The 25,664-nt window shown below is 41.4% G+C and overlaps 1 protein-coding gene across 1 annotated transcript in view; it reads right to left on the minus strand.

Moving 5' to 3' along the window:
- dnah2 (dynein, axonemal, heavy chain 2) overlaps positions 1 to 25,664 on the minus strand; it is a 432,951-nt gene that overhangs the window by 262,611 nt on the left and 144,676 nt on the right. Inside the window, exons 19-22 of the mRNA XM_060919614.1 lie at positions 19,502 to 19,649; positions 18,341 to 18,533; positions 7,269 to 7,469; positions 1,269 to 1,425 (exon numbers count right to left, since the gene is read on the minus strand). Coding sequence (XP_060775597.1) covers positions 1,269 to 1,425; positions 7,269 to 7,469; positions 18,341 to 18,533; positions 19,502 to 19,649 — 699 coding nt within the window. The remainder of the gene's footprint in view (positions 1 to 1,268; positions 1,426 to 7,268; positions 7,470 to 18,340; positions 18,534 to 19,501; positions 19,650 to 25,664) is intronic.

Here is a 25,664-nt window from a genome sequence, read left to right on the forward strand (position 1 = left end):
ACAGATGGTGTGATGTTTGCTTCCAGAGTTTGCTGGTATTTATTCGAATCCATGCTTCCCTCGACCAATGAAATGCGCCCTGTGCCACTGGCTGCAACACAACCCCAAAGCATGATCGATCCACACCCATGCTTCAGAGTTGGAGAGGTGTTCTTTTCCTGGAATTTGACACCCTTTTTTCTCCAAACATACCTTTGCACATTGTGGCCAAAAAGTTCTATTTTGATTTCATCAGTCCACAGGACTCGTTTCCAAAATGCATCAGGCTTATTTAGATGTTCATTTGCAAACTTCAGATGCTGAATTTTGTGGCTGGGACACAGGAAAAGTTTTCTTCTGATGACTCTCCCATGAAGGTCATATTTGTTCATGTATCGCTGCATAGTAGAACAGTGCACCACCACTCCAGGGTCTGCTAAATCTTTCTGAAGGTCTTTTGCAGGCAAACAGGGTTTTATTTGCTTTTCTAGCAATCCAACGAGCAGTTCTTTCAGAAAGTTTTCTTCATCTTCCAGACCTCTCCTTGATCTCCACTCTTTCTGTTAACTGCCATTTCTTAATAACATTTACGATCTGAGGAAACAGCTACCTGAAAACACTTTGCTACGTTCTTGTAGCCTTCTCCTGCTTTGTGAGCATCAATTATTTTATTATTCAGAATGCGAGGGAGTTGCTTAGAGGAGCCCATGGCTGTTGATTTTAGGGACAAGTTTGAGGAGTCAGAGAATTTATACAGCTTTGAAATCTGCATCATCTGACCTTTCCTAATGAACAATTTGAACAAGCCACAGCTCAATAAGCTAATTAAGGTCTGGAACCTTGGTAAAAGTTACCTGAGAACTCAAATGTATTAGGGTGCCCAAACTTTCGCATGGTGTTCCTTTTCTTTTTTCACTCTCCAATTGTACAAAATAAAAATAATACACAAATCTTGCAGAAAACGCTGAAAAGAAACGTGTCGTCTTGACCTTTATGCCTTTTGGTGATCAGTTCATCTTCTGCTCACTTGACTATTCACAGTAACAGACATTTTCAGTCAGGATGCCCAAACTTTTGCATGCCACTGTATGTGCATGCGCGCAGTGCGCTATTGTTACACTCGTTCTTACATTCTTACAACATGATGACATGCTGTAGGGCTACTGCCTCGCTTCACTTCTACCGTATGAGGCAGTAGCCACAAAAATAGAGTGAATTCTAAGGTCAGTGATGGACTTGCTTGAAACACACGAGTGTGTGTTGTCAGTATTTCTGGATAGAATACTCACGTCATGTTCCACTGCGACCTCATGTTTCTCCAAGATGGCAAACTTCTCTCTGATGGGAGGAATCTGGCTCTCTGTCTTACTTAGATCAGCTTGCAGGGTCTCCAGCAGCTTCATGCTCTTTAACAGCTCATTCAGAGTCTGAGGAGTCTGAGAGAGTCTGGCCACACACACACGCAATTTGTGATCCTTATGTCTATTTTGATTTATATATCTATTGATTATGTACTCAGTTATTATTGTACTTCACCAATGATTTACAGTGCCCTCCATAATTATTGGCACACCTTGGAAAGATTAGTAAAAAGGCTTCAATTTGGACAATTCATTGACCTATTGCAGACGAAAGTAGAAGTCTTATGGCGTATTCACACCTACGTTGTTTGGTCCGGACCAAACGACCAAACAAATCAAATTTCCCTTGGTCCGGACCTTTTGGGTTGGTCTGAATACAAACCACCGAACTCTGGTCTGGACCAAACAAGCGGACCGAGACCGAGCTGCAAGGTCAGACTCGGTCCGGACCAAAGGAACCCTGGTGCGGATCTTTTGGAGGTGTGAAAGCAGACCGGACCTAATCCGACAGTTTTGCTTTTTTGTACCTCGGGAGCTTCCGTCGTTTGTCGAGCATTATGGGAAACAGAGTCTTGACACTCCACCGCAAAGTGCAAACACTGTTTTGGTTGTCAAGGGAACCTTACAACAGTCGTTCAGTCATTCAGACCAGTGGTAGGCTAGACTACAGAGTACAAAAAATGAGTAGGGGGCAAACGTGGGCCGAGGAAGAAACGCGCACCCTTGTGGATATATGGGCAGATGTCCACATATCTGAGCTTTTGGAGAGAACACACAAAAATGCCGACGTGTTTGCTGTATTCAGTGAGAAAATGAAGGAGAAGGGGTTCACGCGCTCCCCAGAACAATGTCGGCTAAAAGTGAAGAAACTCCGTCAGACCTACATTAAAATCAGGGACATTCTTTCAAAAAGTGGCGGTACTAGCGACGCAAAAAAGAAATTCATCTATTGCGTGAAGAGCCAGAACTGTCACAACATGATGTGTGCTCATCAGCGCTATCCTCCGTAGCCGCCTTGCCCTTTGAAGTCGTCGTTGATAAATTACTTGTACAACAGCATAGTAATCGCACAATTGTGAAAACAGTAAGAACTGGAAAAAACATATAGCTTTGATGACATTAAAAAGAATAACAGCACGGAAAGCCTCCATGACTACTTTTGAGCTTAACGCTTTGTGCGTGTGTCGTCTCTGACCAATAGCTGAACGACCTCAGGGCGCGTGGCTTTGTTGACAGATTTTGGTACGCTTACTAAAATGTACAGTGTGAAAGCGAACCGCACCAAAATGAAAAAATAAAAAAAACATTTGGTTCGGACCAAAGCAAGTGAACTATCGAACTATCCTGGTCTGAATACACCCTTAGAAACATATTGTTGCATGAAGCAAAAACCTTAAACCATATATAGTGCCCTCCACAATTATTGGCACCCCTTGTAAAGATCAGTAAAAATGGTTAGGAAAAAAATATCCATCTTTTGGCGAAGTCGCTTCATCTCACACTGAAAAAAATGAGAAAAATCCAACTTTTAATTGAAATAAGTTTATTTAGAGAAAAACAAATCCCCCATCAAGAAAGAATTATTTTCAACAAAAACACATGTGCCACTATTATTGGTACCCCTGCATTTAATACTCTGTACACCTTCCCTTTGCCAGTAAAACAGCACTGCGTCTCTCCTGTAACATTTTATACAGAGCAGGGCATCTGAGACCGTTCATCTTGACATGATCTCTCCAGATCATCCAGGGTTACAGCACTGGGATGTAGTTTAACAGCTCAGTTATAGAGCTAGATTAATCTGTGATCAATTTACCAGCTTTATTTCTGACCCTAACGCTGGATCATAATGTGCTATAAATTCCGTGAATGTTTTATATCTTAAGTAGTTAATATAGAATCCACAACAAAATGCAAAGGAAGATATGTTTTAAGATTTAAAAAAAAAAAAGAGACATTTTAGTAAATGTCCCTCTCTTGTGCTCTCTCTTCTCTTCAGTTCACCCCACAGGTTTTTACTGGGGTTCAGGTCAGGGGATTGAGATGGCCAGGGTAGAAGCTTGATTCTGTGCTCAGTGAACCATTTTTGTGTTGATTTGGACATATGCTTGGAATCACTCTCCTGCTGGAAGAGCCAGTGATGACCCAGTTTTAGTTTCCTGGCAGAGGCAGCCAGATTTTGATTTAAAATCTCCTGGTACTTCATGGAGTCCATGATGCCATGTACCCTCACAAGGTTTCCAGGGCCTTTGGAGGAAAAACAGTCCCAAAAGAACTTGCACCATATCGGGGATCGGGTTCTTTTCATTATAGCCATCTTTCTTTTTACACCAAACTCACCTTGAGTGTTTATTGCCAAAAAGCACCATTTTTGTTCCAGTCAAAGTTGTTTTATTGTTTCGCAAACTGCAGGTGCTTATGTTTTTGGTGAACTGACAGAAAAGGCTTTTTTCCCTGGCATAACGTCCACATAATCTGTTGGCATGGAGGTGGCATCTGATGGTGGTTTTGGAGACTTGGAAAACCCAAGATTTTACTTTTTCTTGTAATTCACCAACAGTGCTCCTTGGGGATTTTTTACACCTCTCTTACCATCCTGTTCACTGTACATGGGGCAAAATAAACTTGGGTTCTCTTCCAGGCAAGTTTGTACAGTAACAGTACCAGTTGGTGTCACTTTTTTATTATCGCCCTAACAGTAGAAATGGACATTTTCAGGCTCCAGCTTGCCTGCGACCCTGTAGAACAGGATAAAGTGGCTACAGATAACGGATGGAAGGTGCCAATAATAGTGGGACATGCCTTTTTGATGAAAATAATTATTTCTTGATGAGGGGTTTGTTTTTCTCTGAATAAATTAATTTCGATTAAAGGTGAGACTTTTCTCATTTTTTGTCAGTGTGAGATGAAGCGACTTGACCAAACGATGGATTTTTTCAAATCCTTTTTACTGATCTTTACAAGGGGGCTGATAATCATGGAGGGCACTGCATATTTTGTATTTCGAAAGAAATACGCTCTTCTCATATTTGGAAAACAAAACACACTTATTCGGGTTATCACCTCCCTGTATGAGAGGATGTCCTATAGTTAGTTTTTTTTTTTCTTTTTTATCAGACATCTAGTTTTTGGGTTTGTTTACCTGATATGTTTCGACGTACGACTGTCGTCTTCCTCAGAGTGTCACCGGATGTTATTGGTGACGCATCTTTTATCAGCTGATGTTTCTGAAGGCGTGGCCTTCCTGTCTGGTTTGACAGGTCGGTCACGCCTTCTACTGTCTGTTCGTCCCCTGCAAGATGGCACTCCAGGTGTGGGAGAGCATGTATGCTCCCTCATCCCGGTTGATGGTCCTCGGACTTCGCTTACGGATCTCCATGGCCTCCCTGATCCAGCACTGATGTTTGTTATCTTCTGTGCGGATGACTCTGGCATTCCCCCAGTCCATAATATGATTTTCCCTTTTGCAGTGATCTGTTATAGCTGACTTATAATTTTCCTGTTGTGCCTTTTCTTTTATTGTTCGGGTTTGTCTTGTAGCTGTCTCCTTTTCGCACTCTTTCTTATGTTCATTTTTTCTTGTGTTGAAACTCCTTCCTGTCTCCCCAATGTAAGTTTTATTGCAGACAGTAGAAGGCGTGACCGACCTGTCAAACCAGACAGGAAGGCTACGCCTTCAGAAACATCAGCTGATAAAAGATGCGTCACCAATAACATCCGGTGACACTCTGAGGAAGACGACAGTCGTACGTCGAAACATGTCAGGTAAACAAACCCAAAAATTAGATGTCTGATAAAAAAGAAAAAAAACCTAACTATATTTAATATAAGACAATGAACGTAATCGAAATATGAGAGGATGTCCTTTAAATGATCAACTAGCAATTTATCATAATGCTCTAAAAACAGGCAGGAATTTGGTCAAACCTCATAATCCCTTTTAGACACCGTTATGCAACTTTGTTCAAAGAATGGTTTTCTGTTGGATAATTTCTTAGCTATTTTTGGACTGATTCAGTTTTCATTATTCAATAATCCTTACATAATTCCAGCTATGTAAATATTTCCTTGTTTTTGCATGGCTGCACAATATGGACAGAAGTATATGGTGATTATAGTGCTGTACGCTGTGATTGTGATATGCCTTGCAATATATTAAACCAAACTGGTCAAGCAATGATGTTCCACAGTAATTATCCTGCATTAATACAGTGGGGCAAAAAAGTATTTAGTCAGTCACCAATTGTGCAAGTTCTCCCACTTAAAAAGATGAGTGAGGCCTGTAATTTTCATCATAGGTATACCTCAACTATGAGAGACAAAATGAGAAAAAAAAATCCAGAAAATCACATTGTCTGATTTTTAAAGAATTTATTTGCAAATTATGGTGGAAAATAAGTATTTGGTCAATAACAAAAGTTCATCTCAATACTTTGTTATATACCCTTTGTTGGCAATGACAGAGGTCAAACGTTTTCTGTAAGTCTTCACAAGGTTTTCACACACTGTTGCTGGTATTTTGGCCCATTCCTCCATGCAGATCTCCTCTAGAGCAGTGATATTTTGGGGCTGTCGCTGGGCAACATGGACTTTCAACTCCCTCCAAAGATTTTCTATGGGGTTGAGATCTGGAGACTGGCTAGGCCACTCCAGGACCTTGAAATGCTTCTTACGAAGCCACTCCTTCGTTGCCCGGGCGGTGTGTTTGGGGTCATTGTCATGCTGAAAGACCCAGCCACGTTTCATCTTCAATGCCCTTGCTGACGGAAGGAGGTTTTCACTCAAAATCTCATGATACATGGCCCCATTCATTCTTTCCTTTACATGGATCAGTCGTCCTGGTCCCTTTGCAGAAAAACAGCCCCAAAGCATGAGGTTTCCACCCCCATGCTTCACAGTAGGTATGGTGTTCTTTGGATGCAACTCAGCATTCTTTCTCCTCCAAACACGACAAGTTGAGTTTTTACCAAAAAGTTCTATTTTTGTTTCATCTGACAATATGACATTCTCCCAATCCTCTTCTGGATCATCCAAACGCTCTCTAGCAAACTTCAGACGGGCCTGGACATGTACTGGCTTAAGCAGGGGGACACGTCTGGCACTGCAGGATTTGAGTCCCTGGCGGCGTAGTGTGTTACTGATGGTAGCCTTTGTTACTTTGGTCCCAGCTCTCTGCAGGTCATTCACTAGGTCCCCCCGTGTGGTTCTGGGATTTTTGCTCACCGTTCTTGTGATCATTTTGACCCCACGGGGTGAGATCTTGTGTGGAGCCCCAGATCGAGGGAGATTATCAGTGGTCTTGTATGTCTTCCATTTTCTAATAATTGCTCCCACAGTTGATTTCTTCACACCAAGCTGCTTACCTATTGCAGATTCAGTCTTCCCAGCCTGGTGCAAGTCTACAATTTTGTTTCTGGTGTCCTTTGACAGCTCTTTGGTCTTGGCCATAGTGGAGTTTGGAGTGTGACTGTTTGAGGTTGTGGACAGGTGTCTTTTATACTGATAACGAGTTCAAACAGGTGCCATTAATACAGGTAACGAGTGGAGGACAGAGGAGCCTCTTAAAGAAGAAGTTACAGGTCTGTGAGAGCCAGAAATCTTGCTTGTTTGTAGGTGACCAAATACTTATTTTACCGAGGAATTTACCAATTAATTCATTAAAAATCCTACAATGTGATTTCCTGGATTCTTTCCCCCCATTCTGTCTCTCATAGTTGAGGTATACCCATGATGAAAATTACAGGCCTCTCTCATCTTTTTAAGTGGGAGAACTTGCACAATTGGTGAATGACTAAATACTTTTTTGCCCCACTGTATGACCCGGATTACTTGCTGTTTTCGGATCATGTCCATGGTTTATATCATACCCACAGAGAACGTCCGATATTGGTCAAAAAACACAATAAAAGCCAGCCCTAAAACACACACCTTTCTGCACTGTCATGCATGTAGCAGTGCAGCTCTTTGAGTTTGGTGCTAGCCATGAAGCTGAGCAGGCCGGTAAACTGGTTCTGCCACTCCACACAGTGCTGCATCAAAGATAACTTCAGTGGGGCACAGTCCAGCAACACAAACTGCATATTCAGCACTGATTCCTCCATCTCCACGTTATTCGCCACCTCCTGGTACCTAGAAAGTTAGAGTGAGAGAGCCTTGTAAGCGTGAAGAGGTTCAGAGGTGTTAATGACTGACACCAGCATAAAAACACACCGAAATGTGTGATGAGTGAACGCAGCGAACAAGTGAAATATTTTTCAACACAAGAAGATAAACTTCATATGCTCGCACCACCATGTTATATTCTTTTTATTATATAAACACAGCCACACACAAAAAAATACGCAAGTTAATCAAACGAATTTTAATTTTGAACCGGTTCACCATTTTGACGATCCGCATCTCATCAGCAGGAAAACATTGGGAGTGATATAACTGGAGTGAAATATTGGGAATTATTATACATACAGGACACTTTTTCGATGGAATAAAAACATTTATTTTTTTCGTGGTCTGGTTTCCATCAAATCCTCCGCTCTGATTGGCTGGCGAGCAGGTCCGTATCCTACGGTATGGACCCCAATTACGGACCCCGGTTACGGACCTCTGGCGACTCGCTCGTTCACAACAACAACAAACACAGTAGCATTTTTTGTCAACATTTATCTTTTTTTTTTATAAGATTTATTTACGAGATTATCAAAAATCTTATACATTTTTGCCAGCATTTCTCAGGAGAATAGCATTAATTTTACAGCATGGATAGCCATAACGACAGTGTTCACAGCGAAAGCGAGTTTGACTACCCTGAGGAAAAAGAAATAAAAGAAAACATTTCAGGAGAAAGCTAAAAACCTCTAACTGCTGCTAACGCCGAGCAAAAACATGGCTGAATCCTGAATGACTCCTATTTGTATAAATAGGGAACTACATAGGCGGCAAAATGTAGTTTTTCCCCTGCCATGGAAGTGTACTTGTATACCGAGGAGGAAGCCATTTGCATTACAGCCGTGAATGAGAATTCAAAATGGCGGCTCGGCTCGGTTTTCCCTTTCGGGCGCTCTCGTTTTCTGTTAGAATTTGGTAAAGAAAAAAATAAATATATTATTTACCAGCTTAAGGTTGGTCCGTATGGTGAAATACCGTGACCTTGGCCTTGAATACTGACCTCGGCCCAGAGGGCCTCACTCAGCACTTTCAAGACCTCGGTCACGATATTTCATCATACGGACCTCCCAGCTGGGAAATAACATATGTATATTCTAGTCCCTTCTAGCGGGTTTTATTCATTTGGTTTGATAGCATGCAATATTGTTACTATATCGCTTATCCTACGTCACTCTACCCGATGGAGAATGAGCGTGCAATATTGTTACAATATTAATATACAGTGTCAAGACAACATGACGTCACACATCAGAGCTCATGCGAATATCCAATGACAAAATTCTTCTGCTGTGCATGCGCAGAAGCATTTCTTTGTCCGCCGGGAAAGAGATGAGGGAAATCCGGTGCTACTGCTAGGACTAGCTATGGTATAATTAACCAATAAATAAACCGAAAACTGAAACTAAAGACGCACTGAACACCCGAAAGGCTATCAAAACTTCATTATACATTCTTCATGCGTATTTACAAGAGAAAAACATACCAACGGACATCGAAAAACTGGAAAAGAGACACGTCGGAGATGTAAAACTTCTGCACTAGTGAGTGACCTGACAGTTTGTAAACAAACATGGCTGCCAGGTTTGCTTCATTAAATATGGAAGATTTTGAGAGAATTTTGGCTGTCAGGTCGCTCCGTTGTGTGTAGTTGTCAATGCTGATTTTAAAAGTAACTCAGTAAATTACACAGGGAAATGAATAGTTAAGTCTGAGTGAAAAATACTGTGGCGAGTGTTTGTGGAAGAAGAGTCTTGGGACAGAAATCTTAGTTTCTCGATTATTAGCCTGTGCTACTGGTTCTGGATAGCACTGGCTTGACTGCACTAGTGTTGGCCTTCGATAACACTACTGCTGAACGCTACACCAGCTGGAAGGTGAGTATGCTGATATGAAGAGAGTGTGTATGTATAAAAGTAATAACATCGGCTAGCTTTTTTCATGGTATATCAGATATATTCGTCTTCGACTCATTCAATACCATGCTAGCTGAATTCAATACCATGCTATCTGCTACACCACTCAACACCAGCCAATATTATTTAATTAGACCACTCAGAGCCACAATGTATTTCGTATGAAAACTGCAAGTTTTTCAATCGGGTTCACTCTTAAGGATATCAGAAAAGATGTTACTCAATGTCCGGGATGTAATTTGTATGAAAAATACAAGTGGTGAAAATAATAAATACTACAGTGTCTTACAAAAGTATTCATCCCCCTTGGTGTTTGGCCTGTTTTATCACATTACAAGCTGGAATTAAAATAGATTTTTGGGGGGTTAGCACCATTTGATTTACACAACATGCCTACCACTTTAAAGGTGCAAATTGTTGTTTAATTGTGACACAAACAATAATTAAGATGAAAAAAAAACAGAAATCTGGAGTGTGCATAGGTATTCACCCCCTCAAAGTCAATACTTTGTAAAGCCACCTTTTGCTGCAATGACAGCTGCAAGTCTCTTGGGGTATGTCTCTATTAGCTTAGCACATCTAGCCACCGGGATTTTTGCCCATTCCTCAAGGCAAAACTGCTCCAACTCCTTCAAGTTAGATAGGTTGTGTTGGTGTACAGCAATCTTCAAGTTATGCCACAGATTCTCAATTGGATTGAGGTCTGGGCTTTGATTAGGCCATTCCAAGACATTTAAATGTTTCCCTTTAAACCACTCCAGTGTAGCTTTAGCAGTATGTTTAGGGTCATTGTCCTGCTGGAACGTGAACCTTCATCCCAGTCTGAAACCTCTGGCTGACTCAAACAGGTTTTCCTTCATAATTGCCCTGTATTTAGTGCCATCCATCTTTCCTTCAGTCCTGACCAGCTTTCCTGTCCCTGCAGATGAAAAATACTGTATCCCCACAGCATGATGCTGCCACCACCATGCTTCACTGTAGGAATGGTCTTCTCAGGGTGATGGGTTTGCACCACACATGGCATTTCCCATGATGGCCAAAAAGATCAATTTTAGTCTCATTTGACCAGAGAATCTTCTTCCATGTGTTTGGGGAGTCTGCCACATGCTGTTGTGCAAACTCCAAACGTGTTTTCTTAAGCAATGGCTTTTTTCTGGCCACTCTTCCATAAAGCCCCACTCTGTGGAGTGTACGGCTTAAAGTGGTCCTATGGACAGATACTCCCATCTCCGCTGTAGATCTTTGCAGCTCCTTCAGTGTTATCTTTGGTGTCTTTGTTGCATCTCTGATTAATGCCCTCCTTGCCCGGTCTGTGAGTTTTGGTGGGCGGCCTTCTCTTGTCAGGTTTGTAGTGGTGCCATATTCTTTCCATTTTGCTATAATGGATTTAATGGTGCTCCCTGGGATATTTTTTTATAACCCGACCCTGATCTATACTTCTCCACAACTTTGTCTCTGACCTGTTTGGCGGCTCCTTGGTTCTCATGTTGCTTGCTTAGTAGTGTAGCAGAGTCAGGGTCCTTCCAGAACAGGTTGATTTATACAGACATCATGCGACAGATCATGTGACACTTTGATTGCACGCAGGTGGATCTTAATCAACTAATTATGTGACTTATGAAGTGAACTGGGGTGGCATGGTGGTGTAGTGGTTAGCGCTGTCGCCTCACAGCAAGAAGTTCCAGGTTCGAGCCCCGTGGCCGGCGAGGGCCTTTCTGTGCGGAGTTTGCATGTTCTCCCCGTGTCCGCGTGGGTTTCCTCCGGGTGCTCCGGTTTCCCCCACAGTCCAAAGACATGCAGGTTAGGTTAACTGGTGACTCTAAATTGAGCGTAGGTGTGAATGTGAGTGTGAATGGTTGTCTGTGTCTATGTGTCAGCCCTGTGATGACCTGGCGACTTGTCCAGGGTGTACCCCGCCTTTCGCCCGTAGTCAGCTGGGATAGGCTCCAGCTTGCCTGCGACCCTGTCAAACAGGATAAAGCAGCTAGAGATAATGAGATGAGATGAGATACGAAAGGGGGTGAATACCTATGCACACTCCAGATTTCTGTTTTTTTTTCATCTTAATTATTGTTTGTGTCACAATAAAACAACAATGTGCACTTTTAAAGTGGTAGGCATGTTGTGTGAATGAAATGGTGCTAACCCTCCAAAAATCCATTTAGTTCCAGCTTGTAATGCGACAAAACAGGACAAACACCAAGGGGGATGAATACTTCTGCAAGACACTGTATATGCCGCAGAGAACACCGTTTGAGAAATAAGCCACAGGAAACTGTGTGACTCCAATAAGTAATTGTTAGAAATTGATTATCATCACATATACAGTATATAGTTGTCAAAGTGTCAGAAATTTCTTGACGTGGAACAAGTAGCACTGACCTGATTTCTGAGTATATAAGCACATCCCTAAAAAATATCACATTTACATGTTGCCTGACTCTGTCAAAGAACATTTCACGTGAACGAGCCCTGAGCACAATTTTTCATAAAATTGATTAGTTTTAAAGGGCATAGAACTAGATCAGCAAAGATGATGTCGAACTGATTGCAGAATGTAATTAATGCCCGAGCATGCTAATTAAGTTTGTGCTTCACAACACAAACATGCACACACCTTATTGATGTACTGAGCTCACTCATGTGCCTACAAACTGAGAGTACACACACACAGCGCTGATGTGGCAATAATCTATATCCAAGGGTGTGAGATAAAAAAAATCGATAGGGCAGTACTGTTGACATATGCCCAAGTCCTTGTAACACATATTAATAGGGCAAACAGGTATTGTGTCATGCAAACTTTGATTACAGGTTGACCATTACAAACAAACACCTCTATTTAGTAGTAGAGCTGTCTGCGGGACTCTTTTTTTTTTTTTTAAAATCATGCACCTGCCCACTCCCTCTCAGCTGGTCATATTGCCCAAAATGTAAAGAGAGAGCACACTGATTTAAACACGAGGGGAGCTTTCTTTATAACGAACATAAAAAACAAGGCTATGTTATGACTAATCCTCTGGACTAATCGAAGACGACTTAGAGCTTGAAACATCATGAGCAGGACCCTGTAGTCAATGGAGAACTTTATAGGCAGCTAGTGTGGCCTGAATAAGACTGGGGTAATGTGCTATGAATTACGTTTCCTGATAAGGTGCTGCATTCAACACCGAACAAGCTGCAGCTTCCTTACAGAGGCAGACAGATGGCAACACGTTCCAAAAGTCCAATTTCAAATTTATGAAAGCATGCATTAGCTTCTCAACATCACATACAGCTAGCATACTTCTTATTTTGGCTACGATGGGGAGTACAATGGGCGCCTCTAGAGTTACACCAAAATCTTGGTAGGCGTCTCATCTCATCTCATCTCCTGTAGCCGCTTTATCCTGTCCTACAGGGTCGTAGGCAAGCTGGAGCCTATCCCAGCTGACTACGGGCGAAAGGCGGGGTACACCCTGGACAAGTCGCCAGGTCATCACAGGGCTGACACATAGACACAGACAACCATTCACACTCACATTCACACCTACGCTCAATTTAGAGTCACCAGTTAACCTAACCTGCATGTCTTTAGACTGTGGGGGAAACCGGAGCACCCGGAGGAAACCCACGCGGACACGGGGAGAACATGCAAACTCCGCACAGAAAGGCCCTCGCCGGCCACGGGGCTCGAACCCGGACCTTCTTGCTGTAAGGCGACAGCGCTAACCACTACACCACCGTGCTGCCTCTCTTGGTAGGCGTATCAGGTGAAAATTCAATCCAAATTGCTTGAAACTGCTCTCAGTGAATTCAGAACAAGATACTTTTTACAGAATTAAAATATGTTTATCCGTTCTTAAGATATTACAAATCAAAGACTGAAAAAACGGCTTAATTTTCAGATAACTGCCGTAATATTCTGTATGAGGATCACATGGTCCAAAATGGGCCTCATGAGCAAATGAGATCAAATGTTTTTTTCTTAATAACTTTTATATTTTTCAAGGCATTTACAAGGAAATTGGCAGGCACATAGACGGTTGTATACTGAATACAAAGTCTGAAAAATGATTAAAAACCAATTATGCAAATTAGTATTAATTATGCTAATTAAGTAAACACGTTAAATCGGTTCACTCTCTTCTTCAAAGTTTCACCAAATGGCTTTATTTGTGCAATATAAAGCTGATCTTAACTCTCATTTATACATCACAAAGAAGGAGAAATCAATGTTAATTATAAAATATGCATAAATAAGCACTGAATGTCATTCACATCTACCATTCTTTATCAAAATAAAGAAGTCATAAAAGATTATTTCTTATACCCTCTTTGTGCTCTGTGGACCTTTGTATTTCTCAGTAGGGCCTAATAGTGTTTCTATGAAAGAATATAAATGATTATTTCGATTAATATTCACAGCTTTCAAGGCGAACATCGAAAAAACTGTCTGAGCCACATCCAGTGAACAATTCCAGTTAACTGAATTGAAATTGACACTCGCGTTTCTGACTTCCGTTTTTTAAAAATATCACTCCGACCACTAACATCTCAATATTTTTCATCAAAACAGCTACAGTTATATTCTAAAATAGTTATTTATTTACATTTCCGGTTAAATTTGAAAAAAAAATAAGTAGGTAAAGCTATGAAAACTCACTTCAGAGTCTCCCGTGAATCATAACATCAAAACTAGCTGATGGAAGATTTTGCTGAATACTTCATCAGAAACAGTGAGTGAGAGAACATCCCTATAAAAGTTATCTGACTGATATTCACAAGCAGGGATGAGAGTGGGTGGTCACCAAAAAAGCAGAAAACAAGATGGCGCCCGAAGCCGGGGGTCTGGGAGGGACCCACCCAGGAAAATTTTGAAAAATAAGGCCTTACAAACCACTTTTCCTGCAATCTGAGCTGTAGTAGATAAAAAAATCTGTTGTCTTTTTAATATATTTACATGAAAATATGTTTCAAATCAATAGGAGTATTGTTTGAATTCAAAATAAAATCACATTCTACATTCAAGGGTATGGTTATAATTTATGATCAACAAAAATGACAAACTAAATTCACATTAAATGTAAGTTTTATTAATTATCAAAATGTTCATATATTAAATAAAATTTCTTAGGGAGAAAAGGTCAGTCACCCTATGTCCTCATTAGTTGCATATGATTTCAAAGTCTTTTGAAATATTTAAGTTTTCAAAACTGTCAGCATTAATTCAGATTTACTGACCATCATATACATGTTCAATGTACTAAATCAAATGAATGCTAAGTTTATGGGATAATGTCTATGTACACTTTATACAATTATTTATAGTTCACAGTCACTTCTCATTTTCATTTAATAATTTCGACTTCTTCTTCAGCCTTTTGGCCAAAGACAAAAGCTTGTCAGTCCTCTCTCTGTTTTTTATACCAGCATTGATTTCACGTACCTTCGCTTCGTCTCGCTTGTCAATTGTATTCGGCATTTTGAGTAAAAAAGCCAATACGAAAGAGAAACGTATTTTTGAAGCGCAGCGACGATGAACATGTGCAAGTTTCGATAAAATAGAACGATGCGGGTACTTTTGTAAGAACTGTTATGATTGGCTTTTGTCCTCTCCCACACTCTTGTAAGAACTGTTATGATTGGCCATCATGCTCTCACCAGTGATGTTTTGGCCAATTACATTGCAGATAACACGTATTCTACCGTGAGACTTAGCGAGACTAAAGATGGCGGAAATGTAAACATGTACAGTGGTGCTTGAAAGTTTGTGAACCCTTTAGAATTTTTTATATTTTTGCATAAATATGATCTAAAACATCACCAGATTTTCACACAAGTCCTAAAAGTAGATAAAGAGAACCCAGTTAAACAAATGAGACAAAAATATTATACTTGGTCATTTATTTATTGAGGAAAATGATCTAATATTACATATCTGTGAGTGGCAAAAGTATGTGAACCTCTAGGATTAGCAGTTAATTTGAAGGTGAAATTAGAGTCAGGTGTTTTCAATCAATGGGACGACAATCAGGTGTGAGTGGGCACCCTGTTTTATTTAAAGAACAGGGATCTATCAAAGTCTGATCTTCACAACACATGTTTGTGGAAGTGTATCATGGCACGAACAAAGGAGATTTCTGAGGACCTCAGAAAAAGCGTTGTTGATGCTCATCAGGCTGGAAAAGGTTACAAAACCATCTCTAAAGAGTTTGGACTCCACCAATCCACAGTCAGACAGATTGTGTGCAAATGGAGGAAATTCAAGACCATTGTTCCCCTCCCCAGGAGTGGTCGACCAACAAAGATCACTCCAAGAGCAAGGCGTGTAATAGTCGGTGACGTCACAAAGGACCCCAGGATAACTTCTAAGCAACTGAAGGCCTCTCTCACATTTGGCTAATGTTAATGTTCATGAGTCCACCATCAGGAGAACACTGAACAGCAATGGTGTGCATGGCAGGGTTGCAAGGAGAAAGCCACTGCTCTCCAAAAAGAACATTGCTGCTCGTCTGCAGTTTGCTAAAGAGCACGTGGACAAGCCAGAAGGCTATTGGAAAAATGTCTTGTGGACGGATGAGACCAAAATAGAACTTTTTGGTTTAAATGAGAAGCGTTATGTTTGGAGAAAGGAAAACACTGCATTCCAGCATAAGAACCTTATCTCATCTGTGAAACATGGTGGTGGTAGTGTCATGGTTTGGGCCTGTTTTGCTGCATCTGGGCCAGGACGGCTTGCCATCACTGATGGAACAATGAATTCTGAATTATACCAGAGAATTCTAAAGGAAAATGTCAGAACATCTGTCCATGAACTGAATCTCAAGAGAAGGTGGGTCATGCAGCAAGACAATGACCCTAAGCACACAATTCATTCTACCAAAGAATGGTTAAAGAAGAATAAAGTTAATGTTTTGGAATGGCCAAGTCAATGTCCTGACCTTAATCCAATCGAAATGTTGTGGAAGGACCTGAAGCGAGCAGTTCATGTGAGGAAACCCACCAACATCCCAGAGTTGAAGCTGTTCTGTACGGAGGAATGGGCTAAAACTCCTCCAAGCCGGTGTGCAGGACTGATCATCAGTTACCGCAAACGTTTAGTTACAGTTATTGCTGCACAAGGGGGTCACACCAGATACTGAAAGCAAAGGTTCACATACTTTTACCACTCACAGATATGTAATATTAGATCATTTTCCTCAATAAATAAATGACCAAGTATAATATTTTTGTCTTGTTTGTTTAACTGGGTTCTCTTTATCTACTTTTAGGACTTGTGTGAAAATCTGATGATCTTTGAGGTCATATTTATGCAGAAATATAGAAAATAGAAAATTCTAAAGGGTTCACAAACTTTCAAGCACCACTGTAACATCGTCGTACGCTTGAGTATCACGAAGGAACATACCCCAACCCCCCTCAATGAAAAAAAAAAATCTCAACGGATTTGGCATAATATCGAGTTTTGCTCAGAAAAAGCGGAAATCCGCCGAAAAGCGGAAAACTCTCATCCCTGCACAAGTAATCCAGTCGGAAACTGATCAGAAGAGATAGAGAGAGAGAGAGAGAGAGAGAGAGAGAGAGAGAGAGAGAGAGAGAGCTTGACCACTTTGTCATGACTCAGAAAGCACCGGCAGTTTCCTGACGTCATGCGAGCAGAGAGTGGACTCTACTGTACCAACTTCAACCTGCCGTTACTCCCAAAGTACTGAACAGATCTTAAGCCTCGGTCACAACCGGCCATACGTGCTCCTATGGCCGGTCTATGTGCAAAAAACACAAGAAACGCACGGAGGGCGCGCGTGTGACGTGCTGATTTTCGAGCCGTAGACTGGCCGCAGACCGGCCGCAGAGGTTCTTTGTCATGTCAAACAAACTCTACGGGCGCTTACGTTTTTTTCAGGTTGCAAGACAAACTTACGGCCAACGTGCGTCTTTCTCCACGAACAAAAAAACCGCAGCGATTTGGGAAACGCCAAAAATCGCACGGCCAAAAAATCGTACGTCCGGTTGTGGCCTAGGCTTTAACCAGATACATTTCTTTGGAAAGCAGGAATTATAAGCTTTTTAATGATAGTATTCATGATTCAAGAGTTATGCAATGACAGATTTGGAAATTCAGATGAGCATCTGCATGCACAGTTTTCACAGCACGGCCAGCGAGCGTCTGATATTCCTACTCTTGGTTTTACAGAAAGGCATCAAGCTCTAATCCAAAATCAACAAGTCAACTTCTGTGGACAGAATCGGCACCCAACGTCAGGATTTGTTAATTTGCGCTCGCAGGGGTAGCGCAAACTGTTACTCTCACTCAAGCTCTTTCTATTTTATTCTTCTTCTTATGATTATTATTGTTATTCTCCTAACATTTTTAGGACACCATTTCTCCTTCAATTTTCAACCAATCATTAACACATTTCACATGACGAATACCTCTGGGCTGAATTAAGTCGCTATGACTTTTGGTGCTGATCCGGATCACCGAACCGGAATGATCCATGAACAACTGGCTTTTTTCCTCACTAAGCATCATTCTGAATCTCTTACCGTTCCGGATCTATAGGGTAGACGTCCCGGTTTGTAAGAGGTAGCGCAAATCACTGTGACTTTAGTCAGAGTATCGATCTAGATTTATGGTACTATTTCATTATTTAGAAGAAGGATGTTTCTATTTATCTAAGCTTTTATATCTTTGACATTTTGCATAGTGAATCTGGCCAAATGAGAAAATATAACTGTGTATTGTCAGTGTAGAACTAAAACCAGCATGATTCTTTTGCAAATTACAAGTCCAAGGGGCTGGAGAATAATAGAAGACCTTAAACATAACTTTTTAGGATCTGAAAAATCTTAATTTATGCAAATAACAAGGAAATATCCAGCCTGTAGCAATAAAACAAGGACGGATGGTGAGGGAGTCTAAAAGAATGAGTGAGACACCTGGATATGTCGGCATCGAAAGCTGACACAGGAGGATTACGACGCTTGTATCGTTGAATGAAGGTTTCTTTCCTGGTCTCCCAGATCTGGCGATGCTTTTCCCAGGTCTGCAGGTAGGCCTCCAGGTGAGTGGCATTAGCCAACATACCTGCAGCTATTGCTGACTGGATCTTATGGATCTCTTGATCCTGCTCTGTAGACAAAGAAAGAGAAAATAATCGATTGTTCAAATGACTTCAAATGAATAAAAAGATCGTACGAAATGTGATTTTGCATTCTCACTCATTGGCACCTACTTAAAATTTAAGGTGTGAAATCACCCTTACACAACGTCATACAAGCTTCAAAAGATCTCTTTACCCTGGGCTTTACATGGATGGCAATTAGATATAGGGATCATCCCAGTAAGAGCCTTAATACGGAAAGCCGGGTAAACTTTAGTGCACGCAATTAAGAAGAAGAAAGACATAAAAGTGAACTAGGAGCAAAGAAACCAAGGACTGATGGAGGTGAAAGGGGGACTGAGGATAAAGGAAATGAAGGAATGAAGGAATGCGCAACTAGTCCGGCTAGATTTTCAAGCCAGAAGCAGAGGTTTAAGAGCAGGGGCTGGATGAAGAACAGGAGGGTCAGTGCAAGCACAGGAACAGGAAGGATTTAAGGACTGGATAGGATGTACACTACCGTTCAAAAGTTTGGGGTCACTTTGAAATGTCCTTATTTTTGAAAGAAAAGCACTGTTCTTTTCAATGAAGATCACTTTAAACTAATCAGAAATCCACTCTATACATTGCTAATGTGCTAAATGACTATTCTAGCTGCAAATGTCTGGTTTTTGGTGCAATATCTCCATAGGTGTATAGAGGCCCATTTCCAGCAACTCTCACTCCAGTGTTCTAATGGTACAATGTGTTTGCTCATTGCCTCAGAAGGCTAATGGATGATTAGAAAACCCTTGTACAATCATGTTAGCACAGCTGAAAACAGTTGAGCTCTTTAGAGAAGCTATAAAACTGACCTTCCTTTGAGCAGATTGAGTTTCTGGAGCATCACATTTGTGGGCTCGATTAAATGCTTTTCATGGAAAACACAAAATTGTCTGGGTGACCCCAAACTTTTGAACGGTAGTGGATGAAATGTAAAGAAAGGCAGAAGATGTACCAATTATGCTGTGGACAGGTTTCCTCTGAGAGCACACGCCGGTGAAGAGCTCAGGCAGCCGCTTGAAGCCTGAGATCGTGCTGAAGAGCTGAGAGCTGATACTGTTTATTATCTGAGCCAGCTTACGCAGAGTTGGGGAAAAGTCCAGCTGGAGGTGACACACACACACACACACACACACCATCTTAAGTGAGCCAGTGGCCTCATGCTGCATAATTATTATTTCCCTCAGGTTCTATGAGCAATTTGCCTCAGGCACTCCCATGTCAACTCAAACTAAAACAAATTTCTGACCCTAGGTAATGTCAGTAAAGCACAGTCCAAGTTAAACTCCCACTGTCTTGCTCACTCTGCTTTTCCAGCTTTTGCTGACGAAGGATTATTTCCACAATATTTTACACATACGTCTGACTGTATATGCTCATCTAGTCCTCATGAACAGATACGCAGAGTTTGACATTAGCACTCGCATGGCTGTACATTGTATTTACGAAGGGGCTTCAAAAAGTTCTCGGCCTCACCCGGAAAACGTCTCCTTTGACTTCAATGTACTTGGTCCACTGATATCCAAACTTCGCTATTTGCTATATTTGCTACTGGGGACCAAAAGGTCACTGGTTCGATTCCCTTGACCAGCAGGAATGGCTGAATTGCACTTGAGCAAGGCACCTAACCCCCAACCACTCTGGGTATGTTGCACATTGCTCTGGATAAGAGCATCTGCTAAATGCCATGAATGTAATGTAATGCTATCCCTTCATGGAAGAAGGTCACATCTTGAGCCTCCAGATTCTCCTCAACAGCATGGATGAATTCACCATCACTCTGAAAATGCACGCAAGTGGGATATCAGTTTGGGAAGCACATAGAAGTCAGACGGTGCCAGGTTGGGTGAGTAAGGTACATGGGGCAACAGTTCAAAGCCACATTTGGCTGCTTCTGCCCCTGCCACCTGTGCTGTATGGACAGGTGCATTGTTCTGTAGCAACAGCACACCAGCTTGAAGCTTTACTCCCCTTTTTACTTGATTGCTTCTTTCATTTGAGTTCTTGTGGACAGGCTTTATAGTATACAGTTATGCCCCCAAATGGGAGTTATGCCCCTTGTTTCTGGGTGAGGCCGAGAACTTTTTGAAGTACCCTCATACTGGTGATACTGGTCATGCTGCATGGAAGAGCAGCAGGCTTGTCTTTCCTTGTGATTTATCAGGCCAATATGCTCGGTTTATCTGCTTGATGATACACAACTCTGTGTTACCCTGTATATAAATTATGACCAGCAGATCTGCATGTATGACACAAAGATGCAACCCCAATTCTATAAATTTGAGACACTGTGTCAAACGCAAATAAACAGAATACGACGATTTGCAAATCTTGGAAACCCTATAATTCATTGAAAATAGTACAAAGACAACATATCAAATGTTGAAACTGAGAAATTTTATTGTTTTTTGAAAAAATAGATGCTCATTTTGAATTTGATGTCAGCAACACATTTCAGAAAAGTCGGAACAGGGGCAACAAAAGACTGAAAAAGTTGTGTAATACTAAAAGAACCAAACAACTCCAGGTTAATTGGCAACAGGTCAGCAACATGACTGGGTATGAAAAGAGCATCCCGGAGAGGCAGAGTCTCTCAGGAGTAAAGATGGGGAGGGGTTCACCGCTCTGTGAAAGACTGCGTGGGCAAATAGTGCAACAATTTAAGAATAACGCTCCTCAGTGTAAAATTGCAAAGGATTTGGGGATCACATCATCTATGGTACATAATATCATTAAAAGACTCAGAGAATCTGGAGAAATCTCTGTATGCAAGAGACAAGGCTGAAAACTGACATTGGATGCCTGTGATCTTCAGGCCCTCAGGCAACACTGCATTAAAAGCAGACACGTGTCTGTAGTGGAAATCACTGTATGGGTTCAGGAACACTTCAGAAAACCATCGTCTGTGAAAACAGTTCATTACTGCATCCACAAATGCAAGTTAAAATCAGATATAAACAACATCTAGAAACACCACCACCTTCTCTGGGCCTGAGCTCTTTTATGATTGACTGAGGCGAAGTGGAAACTTATCCTGAGGTCTGACGAATCAAAAGTAGAAATTATTTTTAGAAATCATGGACAGCACGTCCTCCAGGCTAAAGAGGAGAGGGAGCATCCGGATTGTTATCAGTGCACAGTTCAAAAGCCAGCATCTGTGATGGTATGAGGGTGCATTAATGCACATGACATGGGTAGCTTGTACATCTGGGAAGGCATCATTAATGCTGAATGATATATACAAGTTTCAGAGCAATATGCTGCCATCCAGACAAAATCTTTTTCAGGGAAGGCCTTCCTTCTTTCAGCAAGACAATGCCAAACCACTTTCTGCACATATTAAAACTGCATGGCTCCGTAGTAAAAGAGTCCAGGTGCTAAACTGGCCTGCCTGCAGTCCAGACCTGTCTCCCATTTAAAACATCTGGCGCATTATGAAGCACAAAATACGACAAAGGAGACCCCAAACTGTTAAGCAACTGAAATTGTATATCAGGCAAGAATGGGACAACAACTACAGCAATTGGTCTCCTCAGTTCCCAAACATTTACAGAGTGTTGTTAAAAGTAGAGGTGATGCAACACAGTGGTAAACACGCCCCTGTCCCAACTTTTTTGAAACGTGTTGCTGACATCAAATTCAAAATGAGCTTATATTTTTCAAATAACAATAACATTTCTTAGTTTCATTTGATATGTTGTCTTTGTACATTTTCAATGAAATATAGGGTTTCCAATATTTGAAAATCATCATATTCTGGGATTTTTTTTTTTTTTAAATTTTACACTTTACACAGTATCCCAAATTTATGGAATTGGGGCTGTACAATCAGCTTTTTTTTTTTTTTTGCTTGTTTTTTGTATTTTTTATTTTATTATAATTTTTTTTTTTACCTCAAGGCTTTGCATCATGACCTTGGGCACTGTTTAAAATAACATTATCTATATATGTGGCTGAGAAATATGGCAAGTAAAATGAGTAAATGTTTACATCAGCTTGCAATCTTGGATACAGTGAGAAACCAAAATATGTGGGTGTGTATTTGTGTGTAAGTAAGTGAATGAGTCAGCTAGTATGCCACGTATCTATTACCAGGTGGGTGCAGGTCACAGTATTCTTCTAAGATTAAATGAGAGCATTCTTCCAAGATTAAATGAGAAAAGATTTGTCTCCATATTGGTGTGATGGCCTTTTTATTTTAACCCTTCATAAAGCTACCCTGTATGCATATTTGCTTGGTTTATAAATGTAATTCACTTGTCACAAAATGAATGGTATGTCCAAGTCCATAGGTTTAACATATATATATATATATATATATATATATATATATATATATATATATATATATATATATATATATATATATTTTTTTTTTTTACATGGGCGGCACGGTGGTGTAGTGGTTAGCGCTGTTGCTTCACAGCAAGAAGGTTCTGGGTTCGAGCCCCTTGGCCAGCGAGGGCCTTTCTGTGCGGAGTTTGCATGTTCTCCCCGTGTCCGCGTGGGTTTCCTCCAGGTGCTCCGGTTTCCCCCACAGTCCAAAGACATGCAGGTTAGGTTAACTGGTGACTCTAAATTGAGCGTAGGTGTGAATGTGAGTGTGAATGGTTGTCTGTGTCTATGTGTCAGCCCTGTGATGACCTGGCGACTTGTCCAGGGTGTACCCCGCCTTTCGCCCGTAGTCAGCTGGGATAGGCTCCAGCTTGCCTGCGACCCTGTAGAACAGGATAAAGCGGCTAGAGATAATGAGATGAGATATATTGTTTTTACATAAACAAAGATCTTTAAAATCAGGGCTTCAGACTGACTTTTTCCACTCGTATCAATGGTGCTATTTCCTGAAAGTTTTAGGAGCACCAGTACATAATTTAGGTGCACCACTAAAATCGACATCCAACACAAGATGTTTTCATGGTACATGTAGCCTTTAGCCTCAGCCATCTTGGTCAGACTCTTTATTATTTGTTACTCTCGCCTCTCCTGAAAATGCCACGTACAGTACCAAACATATCACACGCTGAACTGTGCCAAGTTTCCCAAAAGCATCGCAGCACAAAGATCATCGTTAAATGGTAGAGCGAGTGGCACAATGAACACTCTCTCTCCTAGTTAAGATGCTCTTAAGAGGCTTTTGGGAAACCCACCACTTTTCCACCAAAGCAGTTCCAGGGCTGGTTCGGGGCCAGTGCTTAGTTTGGAACCGGGTTTTCTGTTTCCACTGACAAAACTGGCTCTGGGGCCAGAAAAACCGGTTCCAGGCTAGCACCAACTCTCTGCTGGGCCAGAGGAAAGAACCGCTTATGTCGGGGGGGGCAGAGTTGTTAAGACCGACAACATTAACAAGACCGCGAAAGATCGCCATTTTTAAGCGACGAGAAGCAGCAGCTGTACAAACGCGAAGTCATCCATTATTATTATTGTTGTTGCTGCTGCTGCTGCTTCCGTGTTGTTTTTGCTTCGATATTTGCGCCAAGGTTTATGCAAACGTAGCGACGTAACTGATGTATACAGTGACGTAATGACGTGGCTCCCCTTAGCACTGCGAGCTATGGAAAAGCAAACTGGTTCTCAGCTGGCTCGCGAGTTGAATGAGTTGTGAACCAGCACCAGCACTGGCCCCGAGCCAGCCCTGGAACTGATTTGGTGGAAAAGGGGTATGATTGGTTCTCAAGTGGTTCTCATTCGCACAAAGTTGAGAATTCGCCATCTCAATTTGTCTTGCCTCAGTGAATTCGCAACTACGGGTATTTATCTGCTCGGTGTCATGTCATATCCAGTAGTGGCTTGACAAATTGGTGAAAACATCTTGATGGAGACACCGGCTGTAGAAATAATTTGTACAGTCAATGGGCGGAGATAATAACTAAGCATTTTGGATATGTAATGCCACGACCATGTTGTTGCTGCTGTTGTTTGCACATTATAAAACACAACAACTGAAGAATAATAATAGTTGAGACACAGAATTGCTGAACTTAAATGAACATTTCTTGAATGTTGTTGTTCACTTTTTTTAATGTATCAACTTAATGTCCACCGGTAATTAAAAAACAACTTTGTTAAAAAAAAAAAATTATGAAAAAATTTTAGCTATTATAGTGTTTATGGAAATTACTTGGAGCCAGTGGAATTTGCATGGAACTTTAATGTTATTTAGTGAGCTAGTGATTGTTCACGTTAGGTAACAAGCTAAGTAGCTTGCTAGCTAACTAGCTTCATGTTAGAAAACGAGTGTGACAGTGGTATTGAGCTGAAAGTCTCACTGTTACGGTCACAGTCATCACTCCCGTTCATTGTCACTGTCTTACATCATTCAATATATATATATATATATCACTGGATATGAGCAATCGCGCTCTCTGATTGGCTACACGACTACTAGCTCATATACCGTGAGTAGAGAAAAACAAAATGGCAGAGCACATCAAGTCAGATATATTACATTAATGACATTTAACAGACGCTCTTATCCAGAGCGGCGTACAATATAGCCTAAAGCAGCCTGAGGAACAGTTGGGGGTTAGGTGCCTTGCTCAAGGGCACTTCAGCCATTCTTGCTGATCCAGGGAATGAAACTGGCAACCTTTTGGCCCCAAAGCTGCTTCTCTAACCATTAGGCCATGGCTTCTCCCATGTATCACTTTATCAAGTATTTAAAAGAAACAGAAATAGCTAAAAGAAGATAATCCCTCCCACACTCTGTGCTACGTGCCTCGTCAGCCATCAGCTCATGTACGACTCGATTTTGTGGAAAAACTCATCTCATCTCATCATCTCTAGCTGCTTTATCCTTCTACAGGGTCGCAGGCAAGCTGGAGCCTATCCCAGCTGACTACGGGCGAAAGGCGGGGTACACCCTGGACAAGTCGCCAGGTCATCACAGGGCTGACACATAGACACAGACAACCATTCACACTCACATTCACACCTACGCTCAATTTAGAGTCACCAGTTAACCTAACCTGCATGTCTTTGGACTGTGGGGGAAACCGGAGCACCCGGAGGAAACCCACGCGGACACGGGGAGAACATGCAAACTCCGCACAGAAAGGACCTCGCCGGCCACGGGGCTCGAACCCGGACCTTCTTGCTGTGAGGCGACAGCGCTAACCACT

The sequence above is a fragment of the Neoarius graeffei genome, chromosome 1 (genome assembly GCF_027579695.1).
Source record: "Neoarius graeffei isolate fNeoGra1 chromosome 1, fNeoGra1.pri, whole genome shotgun sequence".
In the NCBI taxonomy this organism is placed as follows: Eukaryota; Metazoa; Chordata; class Actinopteri; order Siluriformes; family Ariidae; genus Neoarius; species Neoarius graeffei.